General features: G+C 40.1%; 2 protein-coding genes across 5 annotated transcripts; both read left to right on the top strand.

Moving 5' to 3' along the window:
* The first annotated feature begins 1,738 nt into the window (after positions 1-1,738).
* IFRD1 (interferon related developmental regulator 1) lies at positions 1,739-13,011 on the top strand. 3 transcript variants are annotated; one of them, XM_038154378.1, is made up of 12 exons: positions 1,740-2,058; positions 3,588-3,692; positions 4,662-4,743; positions 5,165-5,289; positions 5,589-5,746; positions 7,031-7,081; positions 7,176-7,354; positions 7,458-7,566; positions 9,556-9,690; positions 10,375-10,503; positions 11,473-11,568; positions 12,330-13,011. In XM_038154378.1, exons 1-12 carry the CDS (start codon positions 2,013-2,015, stop codon positions 12,417-12,419), a joined length of 1,305 nt encoding a protein of 434 aa, XP_038010306.1. In that variant the 5' UTR covers positions 1,740-2,012; the 3' UTR covers positions 12,420-13,011. The 3 variants fall into 3 exon arrangements, with proteins under 3 accessions (XP_038010308.1, XP_038010307.1, XP_038010306.1); XM_038154380.1 differs by lacking the exon at positions 3,588-3,692 and having other exon boundaries at positions 1,739-2,058; XM_038154379.1 differs by lacking the exon at positions 11,473-11,568 and having other exon boundaries at positions 1,739-2,058.
* A 141-nt stretch (positions 13,012-13,152) lies between these two features.
* Positions 13,153-23,354, top strand: LSMEM1 (leucine rich single-pass membrane protein 1). 2 transcript variants are annotated; one of them, XM_038154381.1, is made up of 4 exons: positions 13,153-15,218; positions 17,676-17,807; positions 20,861-20,998; positions 22,714-23,354. In XM_038154381.1, the coding sequence occupies exons 2-4, from the start codon at positions 17,681-17,683 to the stop codon at positions 22,899-22,901; spliced, it is 453 nt and encodes a 150-aa protein (XP_038010309.1). In that variant the 5' UTR covers positions 13,153-15,218; positions 17,676-17,680; the 3' UTR covers positions 22,902-23,354. The 2 variants fall into 2 exon arrangements, with proteins under 2 accessions (XP_038010309.1, XP_038010310.1); XM_038154382.1 differs by lacking the exon at positions 13,153-15,218 and adding an exon at positions 15,351-15,981.
* The last annotated feature ends 1,329 nt before the right edge of the window (positions 23,355-24,683 follow it).

Raw genomic sequence — 24,683 nt, 5'->3', positions numbered from 1 at the left:
ATGTCTTGTGTACCCAAGAGCAGTTTTTGCCTTCTGCATTTAATTGCTACTCCTTTGCCAACTTACCTGGAAGGTTGTCCTGTGCTCTAACATTTCATCCTGAGGGAGAAAAACTAGTGCCCTTGAGATATTAATGTGTTGTCCTGTATAGATGCAGTACATACTGACGTCTGTCTCTTCCCTGCTCTTCTTAAACAGGATGCTAAAAGATCTGACTTAAGCCTTTCCAGGGATTTGAACCTCCCACGCCCAGGGAATAGTTCACCAGGAGTCTCACACTGCACAGCAATGGAAAACACTGGGATCAGGTACAGCTAGCTACCATTTACTAGAAACAGACCCTTCCAGCCTTTCATGGCCCAGCATGCACAAATGGGTCACTAACTCTTTTGTTTTTCATGTGGCGTATATGGACAATTGCTATGGAAGTTTGCTTTTCTGGAAGCCAGTGTAAATACATTTTGTACACAACAGAATTCAAACAGTGTAATCACAATTGTGTCTTACATAACCTTTCATTAAATTTCTGCAAAACTGCCTTCCTTTCCTCAAACACTGCAATTCTGATATGGCCTATCAGTGAACACTTGCAAACACTCAGAGCTCAGAAACATAAACCAATCTCTGTTTGGTGGACAGGAAAGCTACTGTATTTCTATTAATTAATTTTTAAGTTATTTATTTGATGTTTAGCAGAGAACATTAAAAAATTAATTTAGGATTAAAAACATAAAATACAAGTCTCTACATTGGAAAGTATAATTGACCAAACTCTTTTCTGCATCGGAAGACAATTTGCTATGGAGGAGTAAGGCGCCTATCCTGCATATCTGTTTTTAAGTGAGAAAGCACGCTGTGGTTCTGGGGTGCTCAGTGCAAGAAAGACAAGGAGCTACTGGAGAGGGTCCAGTGGAGGCCCACAAAGATCATTTGGGATCTGGAGCATCTCTTTTATGAGGAGAGACTGCAGCAGCTGAGCCTGTTTAGTCTAGAGACCACTGAGAGGGGATCACATTGATGCATGTCAGTATCTCAAAGCTGGGTGCCAAGAGGATGGTGCCAGACCCTTTCCAGTGGTGCCCAGTGACAGGATGACGGGCAGTGGCCATACACTGGCACACAAGAAGTTCCCCCTCAACACGAGGAAGAACTTTACAATGGCAGAGCACTGGCACAGACTGCCCAGGGAGATCGCGGATTCTCCCTTTCGGGGACATTCAAACCACCTGTTCCGGTGCCAGCTGTTCCAGGCGACCCTGCCTTGGCAGGGGGTTGGACTGGAGGATTAACAGAGGTCCCTTCCAAACCACAAACCGTTGTGTGATTCTGGGAACCCTTCCCGCATTCCCCGCCTACACGGCGAGCAGTGCCACCGGCGGCCCCGCACACCCATAGAGCCGCACACGGCGCAGCCGAGCTTGCCGTTCGCAGAGCCAGCCGGCACGGAGGGACGCGCCGGGCCCGCCGTGTGCCCGCCCCGCGCGGCCCGCCCGCCCCCACAGCGCCCCGGGGCTGGCGCCGGGGCCCGCCGCTCCCGGCGTGCACTGCGGCGCGACGCGCGAGGCGCCGCTGACGTCCCAACCCCGCCACTGGGCAGCGGCGCTCGCACGTCACGAGCTCGCGCCGCTGAGTCAGCGGCCCACCGTCGCAACGGCCGGCCATTGGCTGCAGCGGCGCGGGGCCCCGCCCCCGCAGCCCGGTGGGGCTATAAAAGAGGCTCCGGCGCCCCCTCCGCGCCTTTAGCCCCGGGTGTCTGAGAGGAGAAAGATGTATCGACTCCGCTCACGGGCCTCCACGGGGATTTCTGCCTTTGCCGCCGGTTCGCCCTCCGCCTGCTCTCGCCAATCACCCCCGCTGCCCCGGACCGAGAAATCAGCCTCGCAGAGGCGTTGGAGTAAAAAGCGCTCCTGCTCTTCTATCGGCTGATTGTCGCTAATTCCCGGGCGGGGGGGAGCAGGGAGACCGAGACCCGGAGAGGGACCGCGGGAGCCGAGCCGAGCGCCGCTGCGACCATGCCCAAGCCTAAGAAGCGGGGGAGCAACCACCAGCGCGGAGCCGGTGAGTGCGGCCGGGCCGGCGGGTAGGGGCGCGGGGTCCAGGCGGCGTTTCTCGTGGCCGCGGGAACAGGGCCGCGCTGTGTGGCCGTGCCCCGCCTCCTCGCGGCCGGTGGGTGGGCGGCAGGGCGGGCGGGCGCGGCCGTGGGGCTCTCGCTGGCCGGGCCGGGGCCGGGCGGGTGACAGGAGCCGTCCCTGAAACCGCCACCTCACGCCGCTGCGCGCATGCGCGGGGAGCCGGGGCCGGCGGGCGCGGCCGCGCTGGCGCCCCGGGGCGGCGGCGGCTCGGGCGGGGGGAGCGGCCCGGGGCTAAAGGCGGCTCGGGCGGCCCGGCCGCGGGTCCGCCCGCCGCACCACCCGCGGCTGCTGTGTCTGTGTGTCACCGTGTCGTGCCCCGAAAGGCTGCTGTGTCGTTAAAGAAAAGAGCGTTGTTCTTAGCATAAAATAGGATATTATGAAATAAACAAATGCAGAATGCGCGTGTCTGAGGTGCTGATGCTCGGGGCAGAGCGGAGGTTTTGTGCGGTGGTGAGAGTGCACTTCAAGCTAGCATAGCTGTGTGCAGCATTGGTTTCTAATATCAAATTTTCAGGAAATGAGCAATTTATAGGGTGTTCCTGCAACTGCTCTTATTTTAGTTTGTGATGGGCTTGCTGTCGTTGTTGCCACTTCTGTTGAATCCCTGTTTGATAGCAGCAGTAAGGTGGCCATGTGAGAGCTAGGAGCCTCCAAGTTTGTTCACTCGTGTATTGGCTGGTGGGTTTTTTTGGGTTATGGGTAATGATACAATTGGATACAGCTAAAAGTAGCAAGACTTCCCGAGTGTGACTAACTTCATTGGAAAGCACTTGGACACTGATCCAACTGAAAGTTGATTCTGCCTAGATAAAAATAGTTTTTTGGGGTCTTGGTAGTCAGGGAGCCTGCTTGAAGCTGGTAAGCCCTGTATGCAGCCTTCTAAATAATTTTTAAAAAATAGCTGAAAGAACCGAGTTCTGAGTTCTGTAAGTGATGTTTTGGGAACTGTTGCAGAAGTAACAGATGCTGCACCAAGGCCTTCTTTGTCCTGAGAGGGAAAACTTCTATCCCCTGTTAAGGCATTTGATGTTCTGGCTTGTACTTGTAATTCAGTAGTAAAAGAGTTGGACATAGCTGATCCTGCACATACCACACACAATCCCATATATCCTACACTGAACTGGGTAGTGTATGTTTGCCCGAAGGTTTAACTTACACTGCCTTGAAGTTCCTCAAAATTAAAAAATAAAGACTGCGTGGCAGTTTTTTTACACAGCTTATTCTAACAGTTAACATAGACCTGTTTTAAAGCATAGTCACAGAAAACTGCATTAACATGAAGTTGCAGAAGGATCCTAAATTTACAGTAGGAATTCATCCAATATCTAGAGTAGGAATTGGACCAGTACTGGGTGGGACCACCTGCTCTGAAAGGGTTCAGTTCTACTTCTGGTGCTCAGATCTTCCTTTTCCGTATGAGAAATGACCAAACTGTTGTATTCATCTTTGCTTAAGGTGGTCAGCCCAGAAACGTGCAGCCTTTTAGTGATGAAGATGCTTCAATTGAAACCATGAGCCACTGCAGTGGCTTCAGTGATCCTGCTAGCTTCACTGAGGATGGTAAATTATTTTATTTATATCTATTAATATTTTAAAAACATAAAACCTGAGCTGGTTTAGTAGTTTTAAGTAGTAGACTGTAAGTGGCAATAATGAAATAATGACTTTACATTAGCACTGTCATGGCTAATCCAGTGGCTGTTTTTTTGTTTGGTTTCTATATATATTTAAATATGTACCCCAGGTTTCATGAACCTTGTGAAACTATCAGGCTCTATTCTACTAGAATAGAATATAGATATAGAGACAATAAGATGTAGAGTGCTGCTATAGAGACAATAAGAATTTTAAGGCGAATTGTAAGACATGGATTTTCATAACTGGTAGTTGAAGCAGTAAGAACTGCAGAAGAGTTTAAGATGGGAGGAGTCACATTTGCCTGTTTTGAGCTAGATTTGTGCTTTGTCTCCTTTACCATCTTTGCCACCTGGACTACTCTATTGTCATTTTGTTGAGAGGAGGGGACCTGAATGCCTGAAACAGGGGGATAAGGGGAGGTATCTTTGGATACATTCCACTCTTAACTGAGCTCCTGTTGCAGAGGTGTCTGAATTGATGCTATACAGGACAGGCTGCTTTGACTCACTGCATCAGCTGTGAGCACCTCACAGTACTCCAGGGGTAGATGTAGTGCACTGGATGAAAATGTGTTGGCAGGATTGGCTGATGGTCATCAGGTGGAGAAGGTTTATGTAAGACCTGATTCACTCCCTCATTCATTGTTGGCATGAGTAAGAAGCAGATCTAGAAACAGCACAAATGTATCAACAGGCCATTTTTTATGAAGGTATTTTAGGACACAGTCTGAGGTAGTAGGTTTAACACCATTATTCTACTGTGATACTAACAATTCTGAAGCTGGTGTCTATATTAAGCTGCTCCCTTACTAGTGTTAAAAGCATTGTGTTGAATCTACTGTGTCTGCTAATGAAATGTGTATCGGGGACTAAACTATTTCTTCTGGATTAGGGCCTGAAGTTGATGAAGAAGCCACTCAAGAAGACTTAGAATACAAGTTGAAGGGATTTATTGATCTTACATTGGACAAGAGGTATAGTCTGCTTTGAAGAAACACATTCATACATTGTTTTCTTTTATGATTTAATAAGGAAAATACACATCAAATATTTTTCTATGCTTACTGAGATTTTTACTCTGGGAAGGACTTCTGGATCTAAAAAAACCTTTTTCCTTCTGCTGATATTTTAAGGTGGGTTAGACTTCCTTTTTCTAATATGTTGAAGTAGAGTGACTTTCTTTCTGGCCAGCAATACTGCTGTGAACTCTATCTCCAAACCAAATTTTGCTGTCCATGAGTAAGGAGGCAATTCAGAGCATTTCCTTTCTCCATGGTACTTCTGTGGGTTACTCTTATTGCTGGGTGTAGGCAAATATAAATCACCATAAAGCAAGAGTGGAGGTTTAACTGATATATGCTGATTTCAGGAGGTCTTCCTTTTCTCTTCTAACAGTGCAAAGACAAGACAAGCAGCCCTTGAAAGTCTGAAAAGTGCATTTTCTTCTAAAATACTATATGAATTTATCATGGAAAGGAGAATGACCCTAACTGATAGCATTGAGCGCTGCATAAAGAAAGGTAATTAACAGGCATGCTATTAGAAAGCAATAATCCCTATGAAATAGCACATTGTTTAAAAGAAATTAGGATTGTGAATGTTCTCTAGCACTTTACAGAGTGCTTAATAATTTAGGTAACATTACTTTTTAAATGCAACTGTCACATTTTAACTGTCCTAGAAAATTAACTGAAATTATCTTCTATCTCTTGGTTTCTGAATTTCCACTTACATGCTTTCCAACTGTTATCTTTAAAAGATTAAAGGAGGAAGGCAGGGCAAAAGGTGGTTGCTCATCACTGTGTTAATTAATCTCTAGGTAAGAGTGATGAACAGTGTGCAGCTGCTGGACTGGCGTGTCTTCTGTGCGTGCAGATGGGGTCAGGAATTGAAAGCGAGGAGATTTTTAAGACCCTTGGTCCAGTTCTGAAGAAGATTGTCTGTGATGGAACAGCCAGTATCCAAGCCAGGCAGGCTGTAAGTATGAAGTGTTTATTTGCCAGGCAGGGACAGAGGGCTGCTTCTGGCCAGCTCACTGTTGTGTAATCCAGGACTAAAGGTTACCACACTAGTGTGTATTCATAATGTTGACATGTGCCCTCAATGATGCATAGCAGTTTTCACTGGCTTAAAAAGTTCCACCTGAAAGTTGAACATGATTCTGTTCTTCAGCTGTTACAAGTTCTGCTTTGTCAAGTGTCTGAACTCGCTGTATTGCAGCTTCCTTAATGCGGTTTTGGGGTCCTAGAAAACATTTTCTCACTTTCCCACTGAGTGATGCATCCTTTCTGTATTAATTTTATTCCTGAACAGCACAGGAATGTTACTTAAACATTTACATTAATTTATGGTAAAATCACCTATAGCACATCTGGAAACTACATAAACAATACAGCCATTTTACCAAAGGTATTTTTAAGTTACTTTTGCCCAGTCATCTCATCTATACGTCAAATGCCCGAATGCTCAAAGTAGTGAAGGAAGATTGTCCAAAGCGCTTGCCAAAAGTTTTACTTTTGCTTAAACTTCAGAGATTTAGCTAGTATTTTCCAACTTTCCTTTATCATTATGTGTCTGACTACTCCTATTCTAGTCAAGCTTGGCAAAACAGATACTGTCAGCTGCAAATAGGAGGTAGTAGCAGTTCAACAGCAGTTATTTCTACAAACAAAAGCTATTAAAGTTTGTCCTGTTCAAATGTAGTTTTGAGTACTGTGTGGTTGGTGCAAACATCACTTTCAAATGGTTTTTTCTTTAATCTTCATAAGGGAAATTGGACTAGTATATTTGGCATAGGAAACAGACCTGCAGGAGAAGTTGGAAAGTTCCAGGAAGGGCTTTTCAAGGGCAGAGTTTTCATGCTACTTAATTGAAGTAGTGGTCAGAAGGAGAAAATACTTCCCACAGCTGTGAATAAATATCATATAATTATCAGCATAATTTCTGCTTGTAAATCCTAGTGAGATTTAAAATCATTGGGTGAAAAGAATGCCATGTGGAGCTTTTTCAAGGGCTTTTTAAGCTATTTAAAAATAATATGTGGAAAGTGAAGGCTTGTGAGTAGCAAATGCTGTAAAATCATCCTGAGAGTAGATGGAAATTGGGGCTAAGATTACAAAGAAGGTGAATTAAGTATTGGGGACTTCTAGGCTCTAAGGTTTTTATCTCAAGTTGCTGTTGCTCCAGATCTTAAATTTCAAAGGTCCCAAATGTGAAATTAACATTGTCAAATACTGACACTTTTTTTTCTTTTGTGTCCAGTGTGCAACCTGCTTAGGGATTTGCTGTTTCATTGTGACCGATGACATCACGGTAAGGATGATTGATACCTTTCAAATGTAATAAACTGACAAGATATAAATGTGTGACTCCTAAACCACTTCTGTGGTATTTTTCCCTTGTACAGGAGCTGTACTCTACCATGGAATGCCTGGAAAACATCTTCATGAAGGCCTATCAGCGGGATAGAGACACTAATGGTGTATCAAGTACCCATAATACTGTGCTTCACGTCAGTGCTCTCTTAGCATGGACATTGTTGTTGACCATTTGTCCAATGAACGAAGTGAAGAAGAAAATTGAAATGTGAGTATCTTTTTTGGAAAGCAGAATTTGTAGTGACTCTTTATCTGCAATGAAACAGCGTCAGTAAAATTTAGATCTTAATGGAATATGACTTACTCCTTAGGCACTTGCATAAACTTCCAAGCCTGCTGTCTTGTGATGATCTCAACATGAGAATAGCTGCTGGAGAAACGCTAGCGCTTCTGTTTGAACTGGCACGTGAAACAGATTCTGTAAGTGGATGTCAGCAGCTAAACCTTCTTTCGTGGGGATAATGATGAGACAAATTACTTAACCTGTGTTGCATACCACCCTGGATCTCAACAATTTCATGCAAAAAATTCCATGGTTTGTGTTCCTTCTAGTGAGTCTGCCCCAGTCTGAGTGGGTGCAGCAATAATTCACAGCTGTCATTTTTCACACTTAATTTCTATATTGCAAAACAGAATCAATTCAACAAAATGCATCAAATACTACTACTAATAGCAACTAGAAATATGGAATGCAAGATTTAAATCTAAATCCAACATCTGCTTTTAAATTAGAATAAAAAAAGATACCTCTAGAGAGATTCCAAAATGAAACAGTATTGTTTACTGTAGTGGGATCACTTATCAGATGCTTATGCAGACAAGTTTGAGTAATTCACAGCCTGCACAATTCTGCTCACAGCCAAAAATCTATCATCAGGTAGAAAACATGTTGACTTTAAGTATTGTTTTTTCAATATTCTTACTTAGCTAACTTGAGAAATTGCATGATGGTTTCACAGCATTTGACTATTTTAGTCACTTAAGAACTAGGCAGTCATTTTAAGGAGGAGGTTTTTAAAGAATTGGCACAAATTTCACACAGATATCAGTAATACTTCATTTGGTGAGATTTCTTGTAGTTTGCTTTTGAATTGGATTAAGTGCAAACTGCTCGATAGTAGCTTGTCCACAGCTAAAGTTGCATTTACATTCTTCAATATGCCTTATTAATTTTCAGACTTTTTTCTTGACAGCACTGAAGGAAACAGCCTCCCTCTGCTTACACATGGCACAGTTTGGGAGAGTTGCCTGAAGGGCTCCCAACTCAAGGCTGCTGCGCTTTGCCAGAATGCTGCCTAATGTGAAAGGATAACTCCATTTAAGTCAGGAATCATGACACGCTAGCACAGCATAATCTGTAACAATGTTAAGGCTTCTGTGTAAATGCATGCAGTGTGGATTTGAGTCTCTTGGCTATGGATGTCAACTTTGAAAGGAAAAAAGTAAATGGAGACCACAACTTGATCCTATATTTGGTCAAGCTGACTGCAAGTAATTAAAATCTTAAAATATGTTAACAAATGAGACTATTCACTACAATCTCTGGTGTTGCATTGAGGAAATGTCCCTTTAATCATTACAGATTATTCTCATTGAATCCTTAACAATCAGGGCAGATTAAAAATACTTGATGTATTTGCCTTTGACCAGTTCCTTTCAGAAAGCTTGCAGTAAGCTCACTCTAGTCAGTTGACATGACAAAACATTCAGATTAAAAAAAAAAGCAACAAACCACAAAAACTTGTTTTTACATAAGTTTGCATGCATTCTTACTAGTCCAGGTGAACTACTGCCAAATTAAGTGCAGTGGAGAAAATATTTATATATATGTAAGGCACATATTAGTTAATGAAGTGAATAGCATAAAGCTGTTTACTACAGCTCACTTAAAGTGTTTTGTTAAGCAATAAAAACCTTTGATTTCCCATTCCATACAAGACTTACAGCTAAATATTCCATACTATCAGTCCAGTGGCATCTCTCAGTTTGCCTCCAGAAGCAGGAATTTTATGATAACATTAAAGTGCCCTAAGCTTGTTGGCAGGAGTAGTTCAGCAGATCTCTGAAGCAGTTTGAGTCCTTTGGAATTACTGGAGTTGGAGTAGAGCAAATTGGCAGGTGTATATGCACACTGATGGAGCTGTATGGGTCACATGGCTGACCAAACAGATTTTGTTAGTGCCCTTCCTGGTAAACTGGGTGCTGTGACTTAGTTCTTGCTGGTTTCAACGATGCAAATGGAACTGCAGAAGTGCTCTCTGTCTTGTTCAATAAAGTGAAAGGTTGTAGAGTTCTACATGCACAAAATTTAAAGAGATCCTTTTTCTTATTTGCGGGGGAAAAGGTTAAGGCCATAAAATAAACTAAAAATCTAAAAAAACCTAATTTTTTTTTTTTCTGGTAACCTAGGATTTCTTTTATGAAGATATGGATCTTCTAACAGAGAAACTAAGAGCTCTGGCTACTGATGGAAACAAGCACCGGGCCAAAGTGGATAAAAGGAAGCAGCGATCTGTCTTCAGAGACGTTCTGCGGGCTGTTGAGGTGATTCTTTTGTCTCAGTTACAATCTAGACCTTCAAAAAAATACATGGTGTACAATTAACTGGAAACAATTTTAGTACTAAACAGAATTACTGTTTCAGTGAAAGAAACAGGAAAAGCTATTTTAAGTGAGATTTTGTAGTCAGATCACATATGTGGAATAGAACTGCTTCTTTTAGGAATGCTGAAAAAAGACTAGGAATAGTTAAATATTGTGGAAGCTTGGCATAATTTGAAGTAACCTCCGGGATTCTGCCTTTAGAAGGATCTGAGTCACCTATTAGCACTTGTTACATTTCATTGTCCTAAATACCTAGTAAGGTGAAGATGAAATGAGGCTTATAGTCTGACTTAAAGGTGACTTCTGTACTTGGAACTGGTTTTCCTGGAGATAAGTCCAATTCTTAAAGTAATTTTAAAGATGGAAGTTAAGCATTTGTTTTTTAAAAAGCTTTGTAATCATGAAGAATATCAGCTTCAAGTTCTACATGAGATCTGACTGCAGGTGTGCATCTGCTTTATGAACAAATACAATCTTTAGCATACGTACACTGTGTTATTTGGAAGGTTTTGGTGTGCCAAATTCATCAGTCAAAATAAAGTTCACTTAGATGTATAAAATGCCTAGTACAAAAGACTGTTTAAAATAAAATTATAGATGTTGTTTCATTTGATTTTTGTGTAGGAGCGTGACTTCCCTACAGAGATGGTGAAGTTTGGGCCTGAGCGCATGTATATTGACTGCTGGGTTAAAAAACAAACTTACGAGACGTTCAAGGAGATTCTGGGGTCGGGGATGCAATACCATTTGCAGGTGAGCTGCTCTTTGACACTTGCTCAGACTGTCCCTTTGTGTCTGCCTTCTTTAATGGAATTCAGTCTGAATTACAAAATCCTGAGTAGAACTTAGTGAAGTGATGAGTCTTGCATTTGAGGTGTTAAAGACAGCACTTAAAAATTAATTACAGTGAGCTAAAGCTGTCTGGATAAGCTGCTTCTGGGTGTGCTAATGTAGTAATTGACTTCTCCAAGAAGTAAGAAATTTAAGCTGAATATGTTTTTAGCTTCAGGGTTTTCCCTGAATCCTTATGCTCTCTTTCAGCAGAGTGGTATAGTCTGGCTGCTATACAGCTGTATGCCTCCACCCTTCCTGTTCAAGCCTGTAAAAGAAAGTTTTAGTCAAAAATAATGAACACAGCTTGCAGCCCAATGGTGACAGCATTCCAGAAGAGAAGGCATAGATCTTTATCTCTGTTCTGGGAATTGCTTGTTTACTAGTCATCTGTTTCCATATGTAACAGAAGCAGGAGCTGTAGTTTAGGAGTATATGCTCCCAAATTGCTGTGATAATCATGGGGTTAAAATCTTCAGTCCTGTGTTAATTGAATCTCTGTGTGACTGAGGGAGCTCAGGCATGTAGCAGGTTTTTCAGTTTTTTCAAGTACTACTTTCACAGACAGATACTTTAGAACTGGTGTGTTGTGAAACCATACAGGTCTGTTCAGCTGCTGATTTTGTGTAGAACATAACAGTGTCTCATTTGCTGGGACAAAAATATCAAAGGAGGCAGGAGGAGCTGTCTGTCTTCTCAAGGTGGCTGTTTTTGCTTTTAGCCTTATTCTGGTTGAAGGAGGAAGTGTTCTTGACTTAATTGCAAAAGATAGCAGCAATTTGACACAAATCTTAGTATTTTTTACTGGAATATGTGATATTTTACAGTAGTCAACTTTAGAGACTTGATAATTAGAGGGGAAACTAATAATTTGGTGTGTTTCTTGTTTAGTCAAATGACTTTCTTCGGAATGTGTTTGAGCTTGGTCCGCCAGTAATGCTGGATGCTGCAACTCTTAAAACAATGAAGATATCCCGTTTTGAAAGGGTAGGTTATTGCACTGTAATGAATTTTCTTTACTTCCTACTCTTAATTACTCCTGCACTTCAGAAGCTGTCATTGTTACACTGTAGTTCTAAGAGTGCCTCATATTTTCCTGAATGAAACCCAGCCTTACTTGCATGCATCTGTGAACTCTTACATTTTCCATTGGGCATGTGTCTGCTTCTGTGTTTTTTCCAAGGAGTCTGAAGGTTGATGTGGTTGCTGATGGGTACTTGATTCATGCTCCACATGTGTGAAACTTGGTCTCTTCTGAGAGATACATGTTTTCTGGGGAGGGGACCTACAGGAAACTGAGTCTTTATAAAGACAGTGTCCCAAACTCTGCAATGTGAAATGGACACTAGGAGGTTGGCCTTGTTCTGTTGATAGTGAATGCATTAATCCTGCATATAATTTGGGGAATGGTGCAGTCAAGTTTAATCTGGGTGTAAATGTAACCTACATGGTATCTGCTTGATGTTCAAGACTGACTGGCTTCCAGAACTACTCATAGTTCAGCCTTTCTTATACAGGCCAAGTTTCTTTCAAATATATCTGTCTATGTGTGTATATATATATGTATATACACACACACAGATTAGCCTTTGGTGCAAAGATAATGTACTATAAATTTCAGAAGGCCTACCAGTCTACTTCAAAGATTCTTAAAAGGATATTTTCATTTGTTTTGTAACATGAAAAATCTCTGAAGGGCATAAGCCTTATGACAATGTATAATTCTTTTTTCTTTTTTTGTTTTGCAGCACTTGTACAACTCTGCAGCATTCAAGGCTCGGACAAAGGCTAGAAGTAAATGTCGTGATAAAAGAGCAGATGTGGGGGAATTTTTTTAGATTCCCTTTTCAATGGGGTTCAATTTTCATAATTCAAATAAATTTGTAACATTTAAATGAATTTTTTAACTTCTGTAGTCAGTTTGCAGTTATGCGGGGGTTTGTTACATAGTCTGTAAATATAATGCATGTTGTTGCTTAGTTTGGTATACATTGTATATAGATTGATGTAACATTTGGTGCAGGGATATATTATAATGCTATACATTAGCCCCCCACTAGCTCCAAAGGTCGATTATATTGTAACTGATACGTGAAATGGGGTGGATAACTGTAGTCAAATCCTGTGTGTCAGATTGGATTCTTTATATAAAGGTAAAGTCACTGGCTAAATGCTCTGGTAAGAATACAAGAAGATGACCATGTTTGTGTGAAATTATTTTAGTAACTTTTTAAACCTCTCCAGTGGTAGACAGACAAGAAATCCCTATGTAAGTATAACTTTATCCTGACAGGGACTGTGAAGTTCAGTAACTACCACTGATAGTGAAGTAATGAATGACAAATACTTGCCTCCATGTAAGATAAAAGCAAGATTCTTGTGTTCTGAAATTGAATATTTAACTTTTGGAATAAAGATGTTTCTCACTGCCTGCTCTCTGTGTAAAAGTAATTACTCCATGAATGAAAAGCTGTAACACTGGCAAAACCTAAAGGTTGAAAGGGATGGGTTTGTTTATTTGTTGGTTCAAACACATGCTTGCGGTATTCTCAGTGTGTTAGTAGATGCTACATGCAAGTCTACTTTGCTGTGTTTCAAAGGTGTCTTATACTTCCTTGCAGTTGTTCTGTGCAACCCTGATCTTGGTTTGTCATTGCTTCTGTAATGGTCAAACGGTTTCTAGTTTTGGTGCTGCAAAACATGTTGTCCTTAATCTTAAAGGAACCATTCTGGCTTCCCTGTGTTCATCATGTTGAAAACTACTCTTCTAACCTCAATTTCTGATTCTACAGGACTGAAATGTGCCAGTAGTTGAAAACTGACTTAGGAATGGGGGGGAGGTGTTATGTAATAAAGACACTAAAACCTGGCTAGCTGGAGCTTCTGAACCTAAAGATCTGTTAAAGTGCTTGTTTAAATAAACATTCTTAAACTGTTTGTCACCAGATGAAGTAAACATTGCATTGAAAACAGCACTGCCCCCTGAAAACTGTGGCCTGCTCTGATAAGGGAAAGTTGGGTTTGGGGTGGAGTGGTTGTGTTTGGGTTTTTTTTCCCCCCCCTCCCAGTTGCTGATTACAGCTGAACCTATTACAGAAAGTCAATGAATACTAATGAGTTGTATACTCTCTTTAACCTGTTTTTTTTGTCATAAATCCACTATGTAAGAACTTGTTTGTCTTGCAAAACTGCTCCCTTGGACTACACAAAACCTTGAACTGAAAACTGTGATGATGTAACACATGTCAGTGTCATACAAGTGGAGAAAAAACTGTCCTTGAATGAGGTGAAGCTGTGTGCCTCTGCTTGCCTGGCCAAAGACATTCCCTTTGAGCAGAACTGTTCCCTTGAGCCTGCTGCTGTCTCGTGCAGCTTCTGTGTAGTCACCTCTGGTGTCCTTTGCCAGGCATTTTTGATGGCTTCCTGTCCAGGGTTTTTCTGCAGCACCTCCTGGCAGGGGGCCAAGCAGGTGCTTGCTCTTTTCCCTGTTACCCTGCAGCTGCCACCCACAGTGCCCCACGTGGCTTCCAGCTCTGTTGCAGAGGTGGCTCTTCTGCAGCCCTGTGGATGTCCCCTGGGTTTGCAGACCTTTTCAGCTGGAGAGGCCTGGGCCCTTGTCTTAAAATTATTTTGGTGTTAGGAGTTTTTGGGCATGGACACCACACTGATTTTTTTTTTTCTCTTGGCTTTCACATCCTTATTTGCAGGGAGGACTTTCAGAAGACTCCTGCAGAAAGAGAGCAATTCTGAGCAGCAGAACATGTCAGCTTAGGGTGGGAAATACGAGTCAGGTGATTCACTGTTTTGTTTCTTGAAAGAGAAATATGATTATGGGCAGTTTAAAGGGATTCAAAATTTTAGACATGAGATAGCTTCAGAAAGGATTTGTGGCATTGAGCTGCAGTCCCTCTGCCTGTCAGCTGCCTGTCAGTACAATGTGCTGTAACACTGCCTTCTGCAACGTCAGCAAGGAAAAAAGTGATCAAAAGAACTGTCAGCAATGGAGCAATTACGCTATTCAGCACCAGTTCATCAGAATTTAATCTTTGAACAGCTAAGGATGCCAGACAAATTAGTCCACCGCATAATACTGTCCCACTTGAATTCATAAAGTGTATGGGAGAAGGAGGGAAGACCCTGCTTTTTCTAGTCTATGACTTTAAAACAGTCATGACTGCAACACTGTAGATATGACTCTTCTGCATAGCAAACTGGTTACTCATAGCTACAGTGTTGTAGATACGACTCTTCTGCAGAGCAAATGCATTTTAGACAAGCACTAAAGCTAGGAGATTTGGCTCTAAACAAAAGATTAGTGAAATACTGATAATCAGTAATGACCTTCTTTCTCCATGATGGGATATTATCATGATTCCAATATAGTAAAAAAGAGCTGTGTATGTGCTGATTTCTGTTTTAGCAGATCAATATTGCAAAGTGAGTGTACTTGGCCAAGCTGAACTCTAAATATAGACTGAGAGGGGCAGTCTGTTTCACAGCTATCTTTATGGAAACTGCAGGACTTGACACGTTCCTATGGACTACAAGTAGAGAGAGGAACTGCAGAACAAGTTTTCTTCACATTTTCACAGGCTGATTTCTTCCATACAGGCACATTACCTGAATGTAATTATGTTGTAAGTAATGTTTAATTCTCATATTTTTTAACCTTTTAGATTTTTTTTTCTGTGAAAAATTCTGTGTGTTTTCATTCCAAGCTTTTTTTTTTTTTTTTTTTTTTTTTTTTTTTTTTTTTTTTACTACAACAACTTAGGAAGACATTTAAAAGTTGTATTGGGGAAAAAAGTCTTTAGGCAAGGTTAAAGTACAAGATAAAGTGAATCCAAAGGTCCCGATGTTTAGATTGATTTGTTGGCAAAATAATCGATACTTTTGTCCAGTGACACTAATGTTTGTATCCTTTCTGCTTTGGCATGTCAATGGAATCAAACAAATGTAACAAACATTTTTTAATTAATAATGGTCATCTTCACTGTGTTTACATGTGCAAATACTTAAATAATAAGTGCAGAAACATAGAATTCATAATACTAATGCATCAAAGGTAGTCACATTTAGTACACCTCAAGCTGTTAAGAAGAGTCTTCCCTGAAGCGTCAGGGAGGAATTAATCAAAAGAGAGAAACAACTCTCTTCAGAATCCAAAAATAACCAACAGCCTTTGTGCATGAAGTGGTGACTTTTGGCACACCGTTCAAACACTGGGCTCCACAATGATTGTGTTGGCTGAGGATGTGCATGTGGGGGACAGCAGAGAAGAGCCAGCTCTGGTGGGGACAGGCTCTGCTGCCTGGTGCCATGTCATGCTCTAGAGGAAGGACAGTGGGCACAGCCATCTGTCCTGAAGCTACTGCTGCACACCTAAAAATCATATACTAGGTAAGGTTAACTCCTATCATGCCAGCTTTTCTACATTTGCTTTGTACTTTGAAGCAACACTTCTGAACAGGGAAAATAAGTAAGTTGTAATCTTTTCTTATGGGCTGTTGAAAAGAAATATAAAAGTATTCTTATAGTCCTGTCAGTCTCTACTAGCAGGAGAGCAAGCCCTGTTGTCAGGATTGCTTTCAGTGCTAGTCTTCAGACTTACTGAAGCTTATTGAATATCTACTTTGCAGTGTGCTCAGATTTGGGGGAATTATAGCAATCTTCTGCATTTGGTTTGATGAGGGAAGGAGTGACGATCTTCTGCAAACAATTAGGGTTCAAATTTTAGGTTTTTAATTTTAGGAATCTGGTCACACTGTGTTCTGTATTCCTTGGAGAGGAGGAGAAGGCTCAGAAGCACGTCAAGAGGCCAGTTAACCCATCCAGGATTCAGATTCAGATACAGATCTAGGATTCAGAAATCACCCTTAGGTGCTTAACACATGACATCAAGGGAGGTTTGCATCCCACCAAGTGCTGATTTATGTTGGCAGACAAAATTGAATTTGGGAGCTTTATAAAGTACTAAATGGGTAAAATGCATTCTAATCCAAATTTAAACTAATCTGTGGGGGCTCCCTCCTTACATTCACTAGCAAGAAAAACATACATTTAGGCTGTTATTCTAAGGTGAGAAAGGAATATCTTAGAATAAGAGAGATATTACCTGGAGGAATATATTTTTCTTCAATAATTCCAGAGGGAGTTTTCAGTGACAGTTGTAGACAAACATGCCAACTTAGAGTGTCTGCATCTCCTTATGGCTAGGAATGTGGTTTGTTTCCAGAAGACATTTTTTGCAATCAGAGTAGTGTAAAGAAAAGCAAAAGACTGATGAGGAATAATGTGCAATGCATAGAAACTGCCTCCCTAGGTATTGCTTATTTTCTGTATATAATCTTCTTTCAAAACTGTATCTTATGTTAAGAATCATTCACTGAGTTCATGCACCCAGACTCTGCAGAGAAACTGTTTTTACTAATTAAACTTCATCCAGTTCCTTTTTTAAAGCAAGGGGTACTAGTCTGAAGAAAAAACTTTTAAAATTTGTCCAAAAGTGTGAAGTAGACTACATTTTTTTTCACAAATAATATCTTCACAGTGATATTCTAAGGTGTATAAATAGACAGACACAAACTCTTGTTGTTTATCTTCTACATTCATACCTGCTTTCCCTGTTCTATCTCTCAATTAATTGATGCTGAAAGAAGAGGACCAAAGTGACATCCTTCCTGGAAGTGTTAGTGAAGGTTTGTCTTTCACTGTGGTCAGGATCTCACACCACCTCTTACCAAGTACTCACCAAATCAAAGGATAATATACTAAATAAATACCATTCAAATCAATGCTGGAGCCAGTCAAATTGACTTTTGTCTTTCTCTCTTTCCCCATACACACACGAATGTGCACAAACACAAAGCAAAAATGAAATGTCTTAATCATCAAGGATTTCCAAGAATAAACAAGTGCTATGTATTGAGCTGTCCCTGCCTTCAAGATCCAGTAAGTGTGCTGGTCCTTCAAATCTTTGTATTTTAAGGATTGTTTAGGCTGCTCAGTATTTCCTTAGAACAGGATACCAACGATTACAAGTTATTTCCCACAGCCATGTGTTAATTTGACTTTTAAATTATTGTTTCTTTTAGAGACAATGGAGAGGCCTTCCCTAGAAATTAACCTGCCTGATGCTCATGAAGAAGGAAAACTTTATGTAGTTGATTCCCTAAACAACCTAAACAAGCTAAATGTTTGTCCAGATGAATCCCAACATTCACTGGGTATGTACGATAGGTGATCTGTGGATTTCTATATATACAATCCATATTGTGTGTCACTGATGCCAACAGCTTAATAGGCCAACAGGTATGCCAAGCTCTGTACTGAAAAATGGAAGAAAAAAATTGAAAATGGCATAATTTAGATAGATCAGACAATGACTTAGCTGTCCCTGCTGAGTATTTCTGCTTTAGATTCCTGAAAATCCTTGCATTTAGTTAGGGATTTGCTTTCAAACCTGAACTTATCTTCTATTTCAGTTGGGATTTATGAGGTGATCTCTTGCAGGAGAATGTCTCTAGTAAGGCTCAATATACACCTACTATATAAATAGCATCATAGCTCTTCCCAAGCACTAAAATTCATACGTGGCAATAGAAGCACCTGAGAATTCCTGCTCTTTCCTTTAAGGCATATCTCCTAAGAACTCAAACCAGTTACCTGAAATATCCTGTGCAACCTTTAAGCATTTTACTTTCACTTTCTTTACTCGCAGTTTCAGTTATGGCTCCCACATTTCTACTGGTTTGATAAGGCTTTTGCCTTTGATTTCCCACAGCAACAAGAATTTTTTCACCCAGTGGTAGCTACAATTTGAGTTCTTTATGACCCGGAAATATCTTGAAACCCGGAGCTCTTCAGCAGCATTCCACATAACAATATTTGAGTCTGCTTTTATTTCCCTTATTGTAATGGCAAATTTGAGTGGAGAAATTTATAGATCAACAGCTATGTTAAAATGTGGCCACAACTTAATCATGCTTCTAATTACGGGCCTTGAATATTTTCTCACTACTTCTGTTTCCAAGTCCTCTAACTTTTCCTAACCCAACTAAGTAGAGTGGTGATGATTTCTGCATTTAATGCAAATATTTTAGACATAAAGGACTAATTTCTCATAAACAGATTATTTTGATATTGTAACTTCTACACATGGAAAATGAGACAATGGCATATATAAATTTTAATTTTAAGAAACTCCTTTCAGTGTGACAGCTTTGCTTTCTTTTGCAATTTTATTGGACAGTATTATTTACTTTTAGGGTAAATATACAAGGTTATGTGGAAACACATGTGATTCTCTGGAATAATCACATGCATGCCCCTCCCTACATTTCAGCAGTAAGAAATGGTAGTTTAATAAGTATTTCATTCATAAATGTATCAAATCCTTTGGTTCTTTCTAGGATTGTTCTTTTAATGTAGCTTTTAGGCTTGGAGAGTCTGTAGATATTTCATCCTGTCAACTAACTTACTCAGCAGCATAAAACTCTGGTTCTCTTGCCAGAAAATCAGAGACATGTCAAAAGCTGTTTAAAATGCATATGCTGTTTGGTTGCTTCAGTAGGAGCCACGCAGTAATTTCATGTTTTAGATGATAAAATGTTCCCACTGCTTGCAGTTTGACAAGAATGTGTGCTCACCAGTTCCTCACAACACCACAGCCTGGCACGTTCAGCCTGATGGAATAGTCAGAAGTATTCATTAGGCAGAGCTAGCTCAGACCACTTTTGAGACCACTATTGATAACTTAGGATGTTTAGCAGGCAGCAGAAGCAGGCCCTGCCCATCCCTATTATTCTGATTAGAAAGCAATATTGGTGCAGGCAGTTATTATATAGTGCATTTTTTATGAATACTAAGGGAATAAGAATAGAACCTCAAAGGAGAAATATGAAAATATTTCAGCTTACTCACGGACAGGAGTGTATTAAACACAAAATAAAGAAAAACAGGGATATTCCCAGAGATCTACCAGCTCAGTGAATTGCTCAGCCCTAGGTAGAGTAATTAATAGAGTCTTGTAATGAATGGCACATGCAGCCTTTCCTCAGCTTTATCACTACAGGCTCAGTTGCAAAGACCTCAGAGATTTCCACCAGCTAAAACAAGAACATGACCTAGAAATACATTTTTCACAGATACACACACTACTCTTCCTTTCAGAATGGCAAGAGAGCAATTACAGAAGGATAAATTACAGTAATTTGCATGTAATTTTAGTACATATGAGAAATTACATTAGCCTTCTCCTCCCTCCAAAACATCAAATAAACCCAAACTGTTGTAAGTTATTACAGTAGTATACAAACTTAAGATTAAACAAATCTGGCTCAAGTGTAAATTTTTTACATTCACATGAATTTCCTCATGGTGTTCACTTGACTTGACTTGACTTGTTCACTTATCTTTGGGGCTTACTGCCACCTCACATCAATTGCAACTGTTTCTATGAGAGAAACTGCTGAATTTCCCTATGTATGCAACACATTCTTCAAAAAGCAATGAACTGGCTTCTTGAGCTGATTCAAGGTCAGCATTGAAAGTGCCTTTCTTTTTCTCCTCATTCTTCCTGTGCTTAAAAGACAACATCTGTAGTCTATGTGAGAGTCTGTTCCATTCCTGACCATTGGGAGGATAGGTGCCTCATTTTTTACTGGAATGAAGCAAACAAATCCTAAAGATGAAGAAGAATATTGAAATCACTTGTTTTAAGATAAAACAGTCAAGACCTAAATTCATTCTATCCAACATTAGGAGCTTAACTGAGGTGTTTACTTTGGGAGATTAATCATCCCAGGGATACTTCTCATTAAACAGAAAAAGCAGCATGTCTACAGGATGAATGTGTATGACAAATCTGTACCTTGGTTTTAAATATGAATTTCACTTTCTTCCCTTTTGAATTGGTTAAATGCAATCAAGCCCTTACAAATCTGCCTCATGAAAACTTCATTGCAACCTTTGTACATGTAAAGCAGCTGTAAAACTCTGAACTGTAAAACAGGTCAACTTCAACAAAACACTGTATTTCAACACAGAAACATTTTTGTTGAATGTGTTCAAACATCTATAACAGATGTATAATTTTTTTATATTTTCAAATTCAAGCTGAATTCATAAAAACTCAGGGAATAATCACTGGGAATAAAACCTGTTGGCCAAATATACGATGTATTCTGCATCATTTCATGAAACCAGAAGCATTTTGTCATGCTTATCCTAACCAACCTTAAAAAGCTGTATCACCAATTGGTTTGTCATCTCTTAACAGATGAGGAAGAGAACACTGGTGGTGCTGGAGAAAGTATGGCAGGGAGCAACACAAGCAACCAGCGTTTATTCTTTGTCACCTTTATTCTTACTTTGACCATCAGTTTGGCGCTTGTTTCATTTGTAATATTCTTAATATGTAAGTAAACCAAAGAGTATTCTTAAAAATGTAGGGCCAATTGGAAAAAGAAGTTTGCTGAAATGTGTCATGCTACCCTGTAATGTGCTACTGCTGTATTTGCATGGTCAAAGGCTTTGGCTGGTTCTGGGTACTGGGTCATGGTCCTGGGGGCAGAAACACAGGCAAGCAACACTCAGGGCTATAAGACACAATTTTATTCTTAGTGCTAAGGATTTGTGAGCTTCAAAAGCTGCGAAGAGTTTATCTCAGCAGCATCATACTGTGTTGCTGAAAATGCTGGTTGGGAATGAAATTAAAATTTAAAGGTAATTGTGTGGCAGTGAGATACTTTGGCAACGTGCCTTCGATTCCTTTCCAGATAAAACTAAGTATTGGGGTCATTCCACTGAAACTGGAATTCCACCCAGGCTAACACTTAAATCAGGCTACCTGGAGGAAGACATGACCCTTTGTCATCAAAGTACTGACTGGAAATTGATTTGGAACTGGGAAACTCTTAAGCATAAGAAAAAGAATTAGACATTTATCGAGATTTGCATCTAGCATTGAGTCTGTAGACACAATTACTGCTCCAGTTTTCTAGGACTGATCAGGCAGGTTGAGCTGAAGACATGGCTGGTTGATGGAACCCTTGTCATCTTGGGGTTTTCTGAGCTAATAATACGGAATAGAATCTGAGGAGCGTTGTTTCAATTTACAAGACTATTTTGAAAGAATTGGAACCCATATGAAATCAAGATTTCTTACACCCTATGGTAGGGAATTTGCTGAAACACAGCAAAAATCCTGATTTTTCTTCTAGGCCAGGAAATCCCAACCCTTGACTAAATTCTCTTACAGGCACTCAAAGAAAGATCTGGCAAGTAAAGAACATAAAGTAGATTTTAAATAACGTGATTGTAAAATCCTAATTAAAATACCTCATACTTGAATTTCAGATTTATTTAATATGGAGCTGCTAAAACTAGAGCCTTGGTATAGAAAAATTAGTATTGAGTTGCTCTAGTGGAAAAATTATAAACTATAGTGAAAAAATTTCTTAAAAGAATTAAAGCAGTTTGCTTGCACTCAGGTTGGTGGAAGCCTGGGTTTTTGAAACTGATTTCCAGTGGTGTTTCACTTTATGTTACAATGTTTTATTAAATAAATATAGGTATAGTGTGTTCCATAATCTGAGATATTTGCAAACAACATGCATAGATTCATTTAGCATTGCTACTATTACACTTAAGCTTCAAAACCCAGGAGTAAATTTTTTTAACTTCAGAAGGCCAAAATATAGCTCCTGGAGTGCATATTGGCAAGCCAGAGGAGGCTGGCCTCGAAATGTCAGAATTTGCAAGAGTTATTCTTTTATTTAAAATAAAATACATGCACATACTTGCCATAAATTGGATCTTGAGCCCCAAAATAAGACATCTCCCTGTTGACACTAATGGATATGCTCCTGAAAACTGCAAAAATTATCTGAGCCATATATGACTTTATTAGTCTGCACTAAACTAAAAAAAGAATCCAGCAAAAAAGAATGCAGTGAGCAGATAAACTGACCAGATATACAACTTCTTATTATTGGGTTCTGTAGTTGTTTTCCTGTTTAATATTTTTAGTCATCATAATTCCTTACAAAGTCTCACAGGAATACAAGCGAGGGTAGTGATGCTCTTGTCTTAAATGTTGCCAATTTAATGTGATACATTCTCCTTTTCAAGTTCAAACTAGAAATGAGGTGGACCAAATATCAAGCAGACTACTATCTGAAAAGAAGAACATAGAAGAGCTGAAGAAACTTAACAATATTATATTAAAGCATCTGAATCAATCCAGAGTTAAGGAAAAGCCTTCTGATCTTCATGCTTACCTCTTTACCCATGCTGAACTCAAAGTCCCTGGAGAATAAATCTTCTTTGGAAAGAAATTCAGCATATTCATAACTCAGACATGTTCACATATGGCACACAGGTTGCTGAGCCATGGTTGCTGAAACATTGCTGGAAAAGCCTGCTGAATGAAAAATGTTAGGAAAGAGCATTCTACCCTGTTTTACGTGGACATAGATTTGCAATGCTAAGTCCATAGGATTCACAATAAACAATGGATTGTCAGTTTGGAGCAAGACTTCCAGATTCCCTGTGCATTGTAAATCATGGGGGAAAGGGCCTAGTTTTACTTTAAGTGTCAGTGAATGATCACAGAAAATCACGAGTTCTATTCACATGATTCCAGCATGACATTGTCCACTTAATCATTCTCCTGTTACCTTTGTACAAGCTTTGTTTGTTTCTATTACTATTTGTATTTAAGGATAACTTCAGATTTCATAACTTATAAATAAATCCATTTCTGGCCTAGAGTTTTGCGGTTTTCCCTTCCGTGCATCTAAATATACCGATATACCACTCTTTTTGTGAAAAAAACACACAAACTTGAATAATAGCAAACCCTTTCATAAGATGCCATAATCAGCCCAAATTTCTATTGACAGAGTGAGTGTCCTATTGCCTTACATGGAAAATGTGTTTGGAGGACTCAGTCTGGTAATTTCACAGCATCACTACAGCCACTCTAGCTCATAGCAATGTCAATACACTGTACTCACAGTTTGCAGGTGAAGCCCAAGTGTTTTTATAAAGCGATGTGGGGAAAATACTACTTGTTCTTGTACTCCTCCCTATAGTTTCTGCTGGTCGCTGTCAGAGAAGGGCCAGATGAAATATGGTTGGAACCCTCATGGTTTTAATGTTGAGCGATATCTCAGAGGCTAAAAGGAGCCACCCTCTCTGAATTCACACTGTAGTGGAGACAAACACCTAAAAGTGTGATCACATAAGGGACTGCTGGGTAGCTTTGTCATTTTTTTAGTACTCAGAACCTTCTACTGAAATATACATTGAGAAGGCACCTCCATAATCAAGCAATAAATTAGTTACTCTCATCATGACAGTGGAATGGCAGCTGACACTATGGAATATGTCCAACTTCTTTTGTGTCACCTTAAGTTCTTATTCTCATCCAATTCTTTCTTATTTCTTCTGGACAGTTTTACAATAAAAAGTCACCAAACTCAACAGCTAGCATTGCAGCCTTCTTTTCCAGAATTCCCGATTGCCCTTTGATGATTACTTCATTGTCTGCAACAAAGGGAAGAACTAAGACCAGAAGAATTTCTTGGTATCACTCTACCTGGATTTGCCCACCAGTTCTATTCCTGCTATCACGAGTGCTTCCCTTTACACTCATGTTTTACATCACCTTCTTCCTATTTCCTGGTTTTTATTTTCCTACAAATCTGATCCTGAAGTGAATTTCAACTCCGTTCATAGTCTAATAATCCTCATCTCAAACAAACAGCTAAGTAAACTCCAAGCTCCAGCTGCATGTGATATAACTTCTTTGCTGTACATGGAGGTTTTGATGTCTCCTGCAGATGTGGGTAAGATCTCTGTTCCTGTATAGCTGCACATCTCAAGAGCCTTTGTAATGTCTGGTGTCACAGCCAGAGGAAGATTATCTGACAGCTTCATCTTACAGTTGTCACAGCTGTTCTTGGTAGTACTGCTTCTTCCCTTTTTCTCTTATGTGCAGGCTGTAGAGGTATCTACCCAAAGCAATTCATGCACCTTTCAGCAATTTCACTGTAAATGAAAAGAGTGCACAGAGGGTTCAGATAGATTTTACAACA

This window comes from Motacilla alba, chromosome 1A (genome assembly GCF_015832195.1).
Source record: "Motacilla alba alba isolate MOTALB_02 chromosome 1A, Motacilla_alba_V1.0_pri, whole genome shotgun sequence".
NCBI classification, from domain to species: Eukaryota; Metazoa; Chordata; class Aves; order Passeriformes; family Motacillidae; genus Motacilla; species Motacilla alba.
This window is presented reverse-complemented; position numbering and strand designations above follow the sequence as displayed.

Bases quoted from the DNA above. Each gene is read 5' to 3' on its own strand.
- IFRD1 (XM_038154378.1), top strand. From the start codon at position 2,013: ATGCCCAAGCCTAAGAAGCGGGGGAGCAACCACCAGCGCGGAGCCG. The intron at 5,747-7,030 runs GTAAGTATGAAG...TTTTGTGTCCAG, and splicing joins GTATCCAAGCCAGGCAGGCT to TGTGCAACCTGCTTAGGGAT. The intron at 7,355-7,457 runs GTGAGTATCTTT...CTTACTCCTTAG, and splicing joins GTGAAGAAGAAAATTGAAAT to GCACTTGCATAAACTTCCAA.
- LSMEM1 (XM_038154381.1), top strand. From the start codon at position 17,681: ATGGAGAGGCCTTCCCTAGAAATTAACCTGCCTGATGCTCATGAAGAA. The intron at 17,808-20,860 runs GTATGTACGATA...ATCTCTTAACAG, and splicing joins TGAATCCCAACATTCACTGG to ATGAGGAAGAGAACACTGGT. The intron at 20,999-22,713 runs GTAAGTAAACCA...CTCCTTTTCAAG, and splicing joins ATTTGTAATATTCTTAATAT to TTCAAACTAGAAATGAGGTG.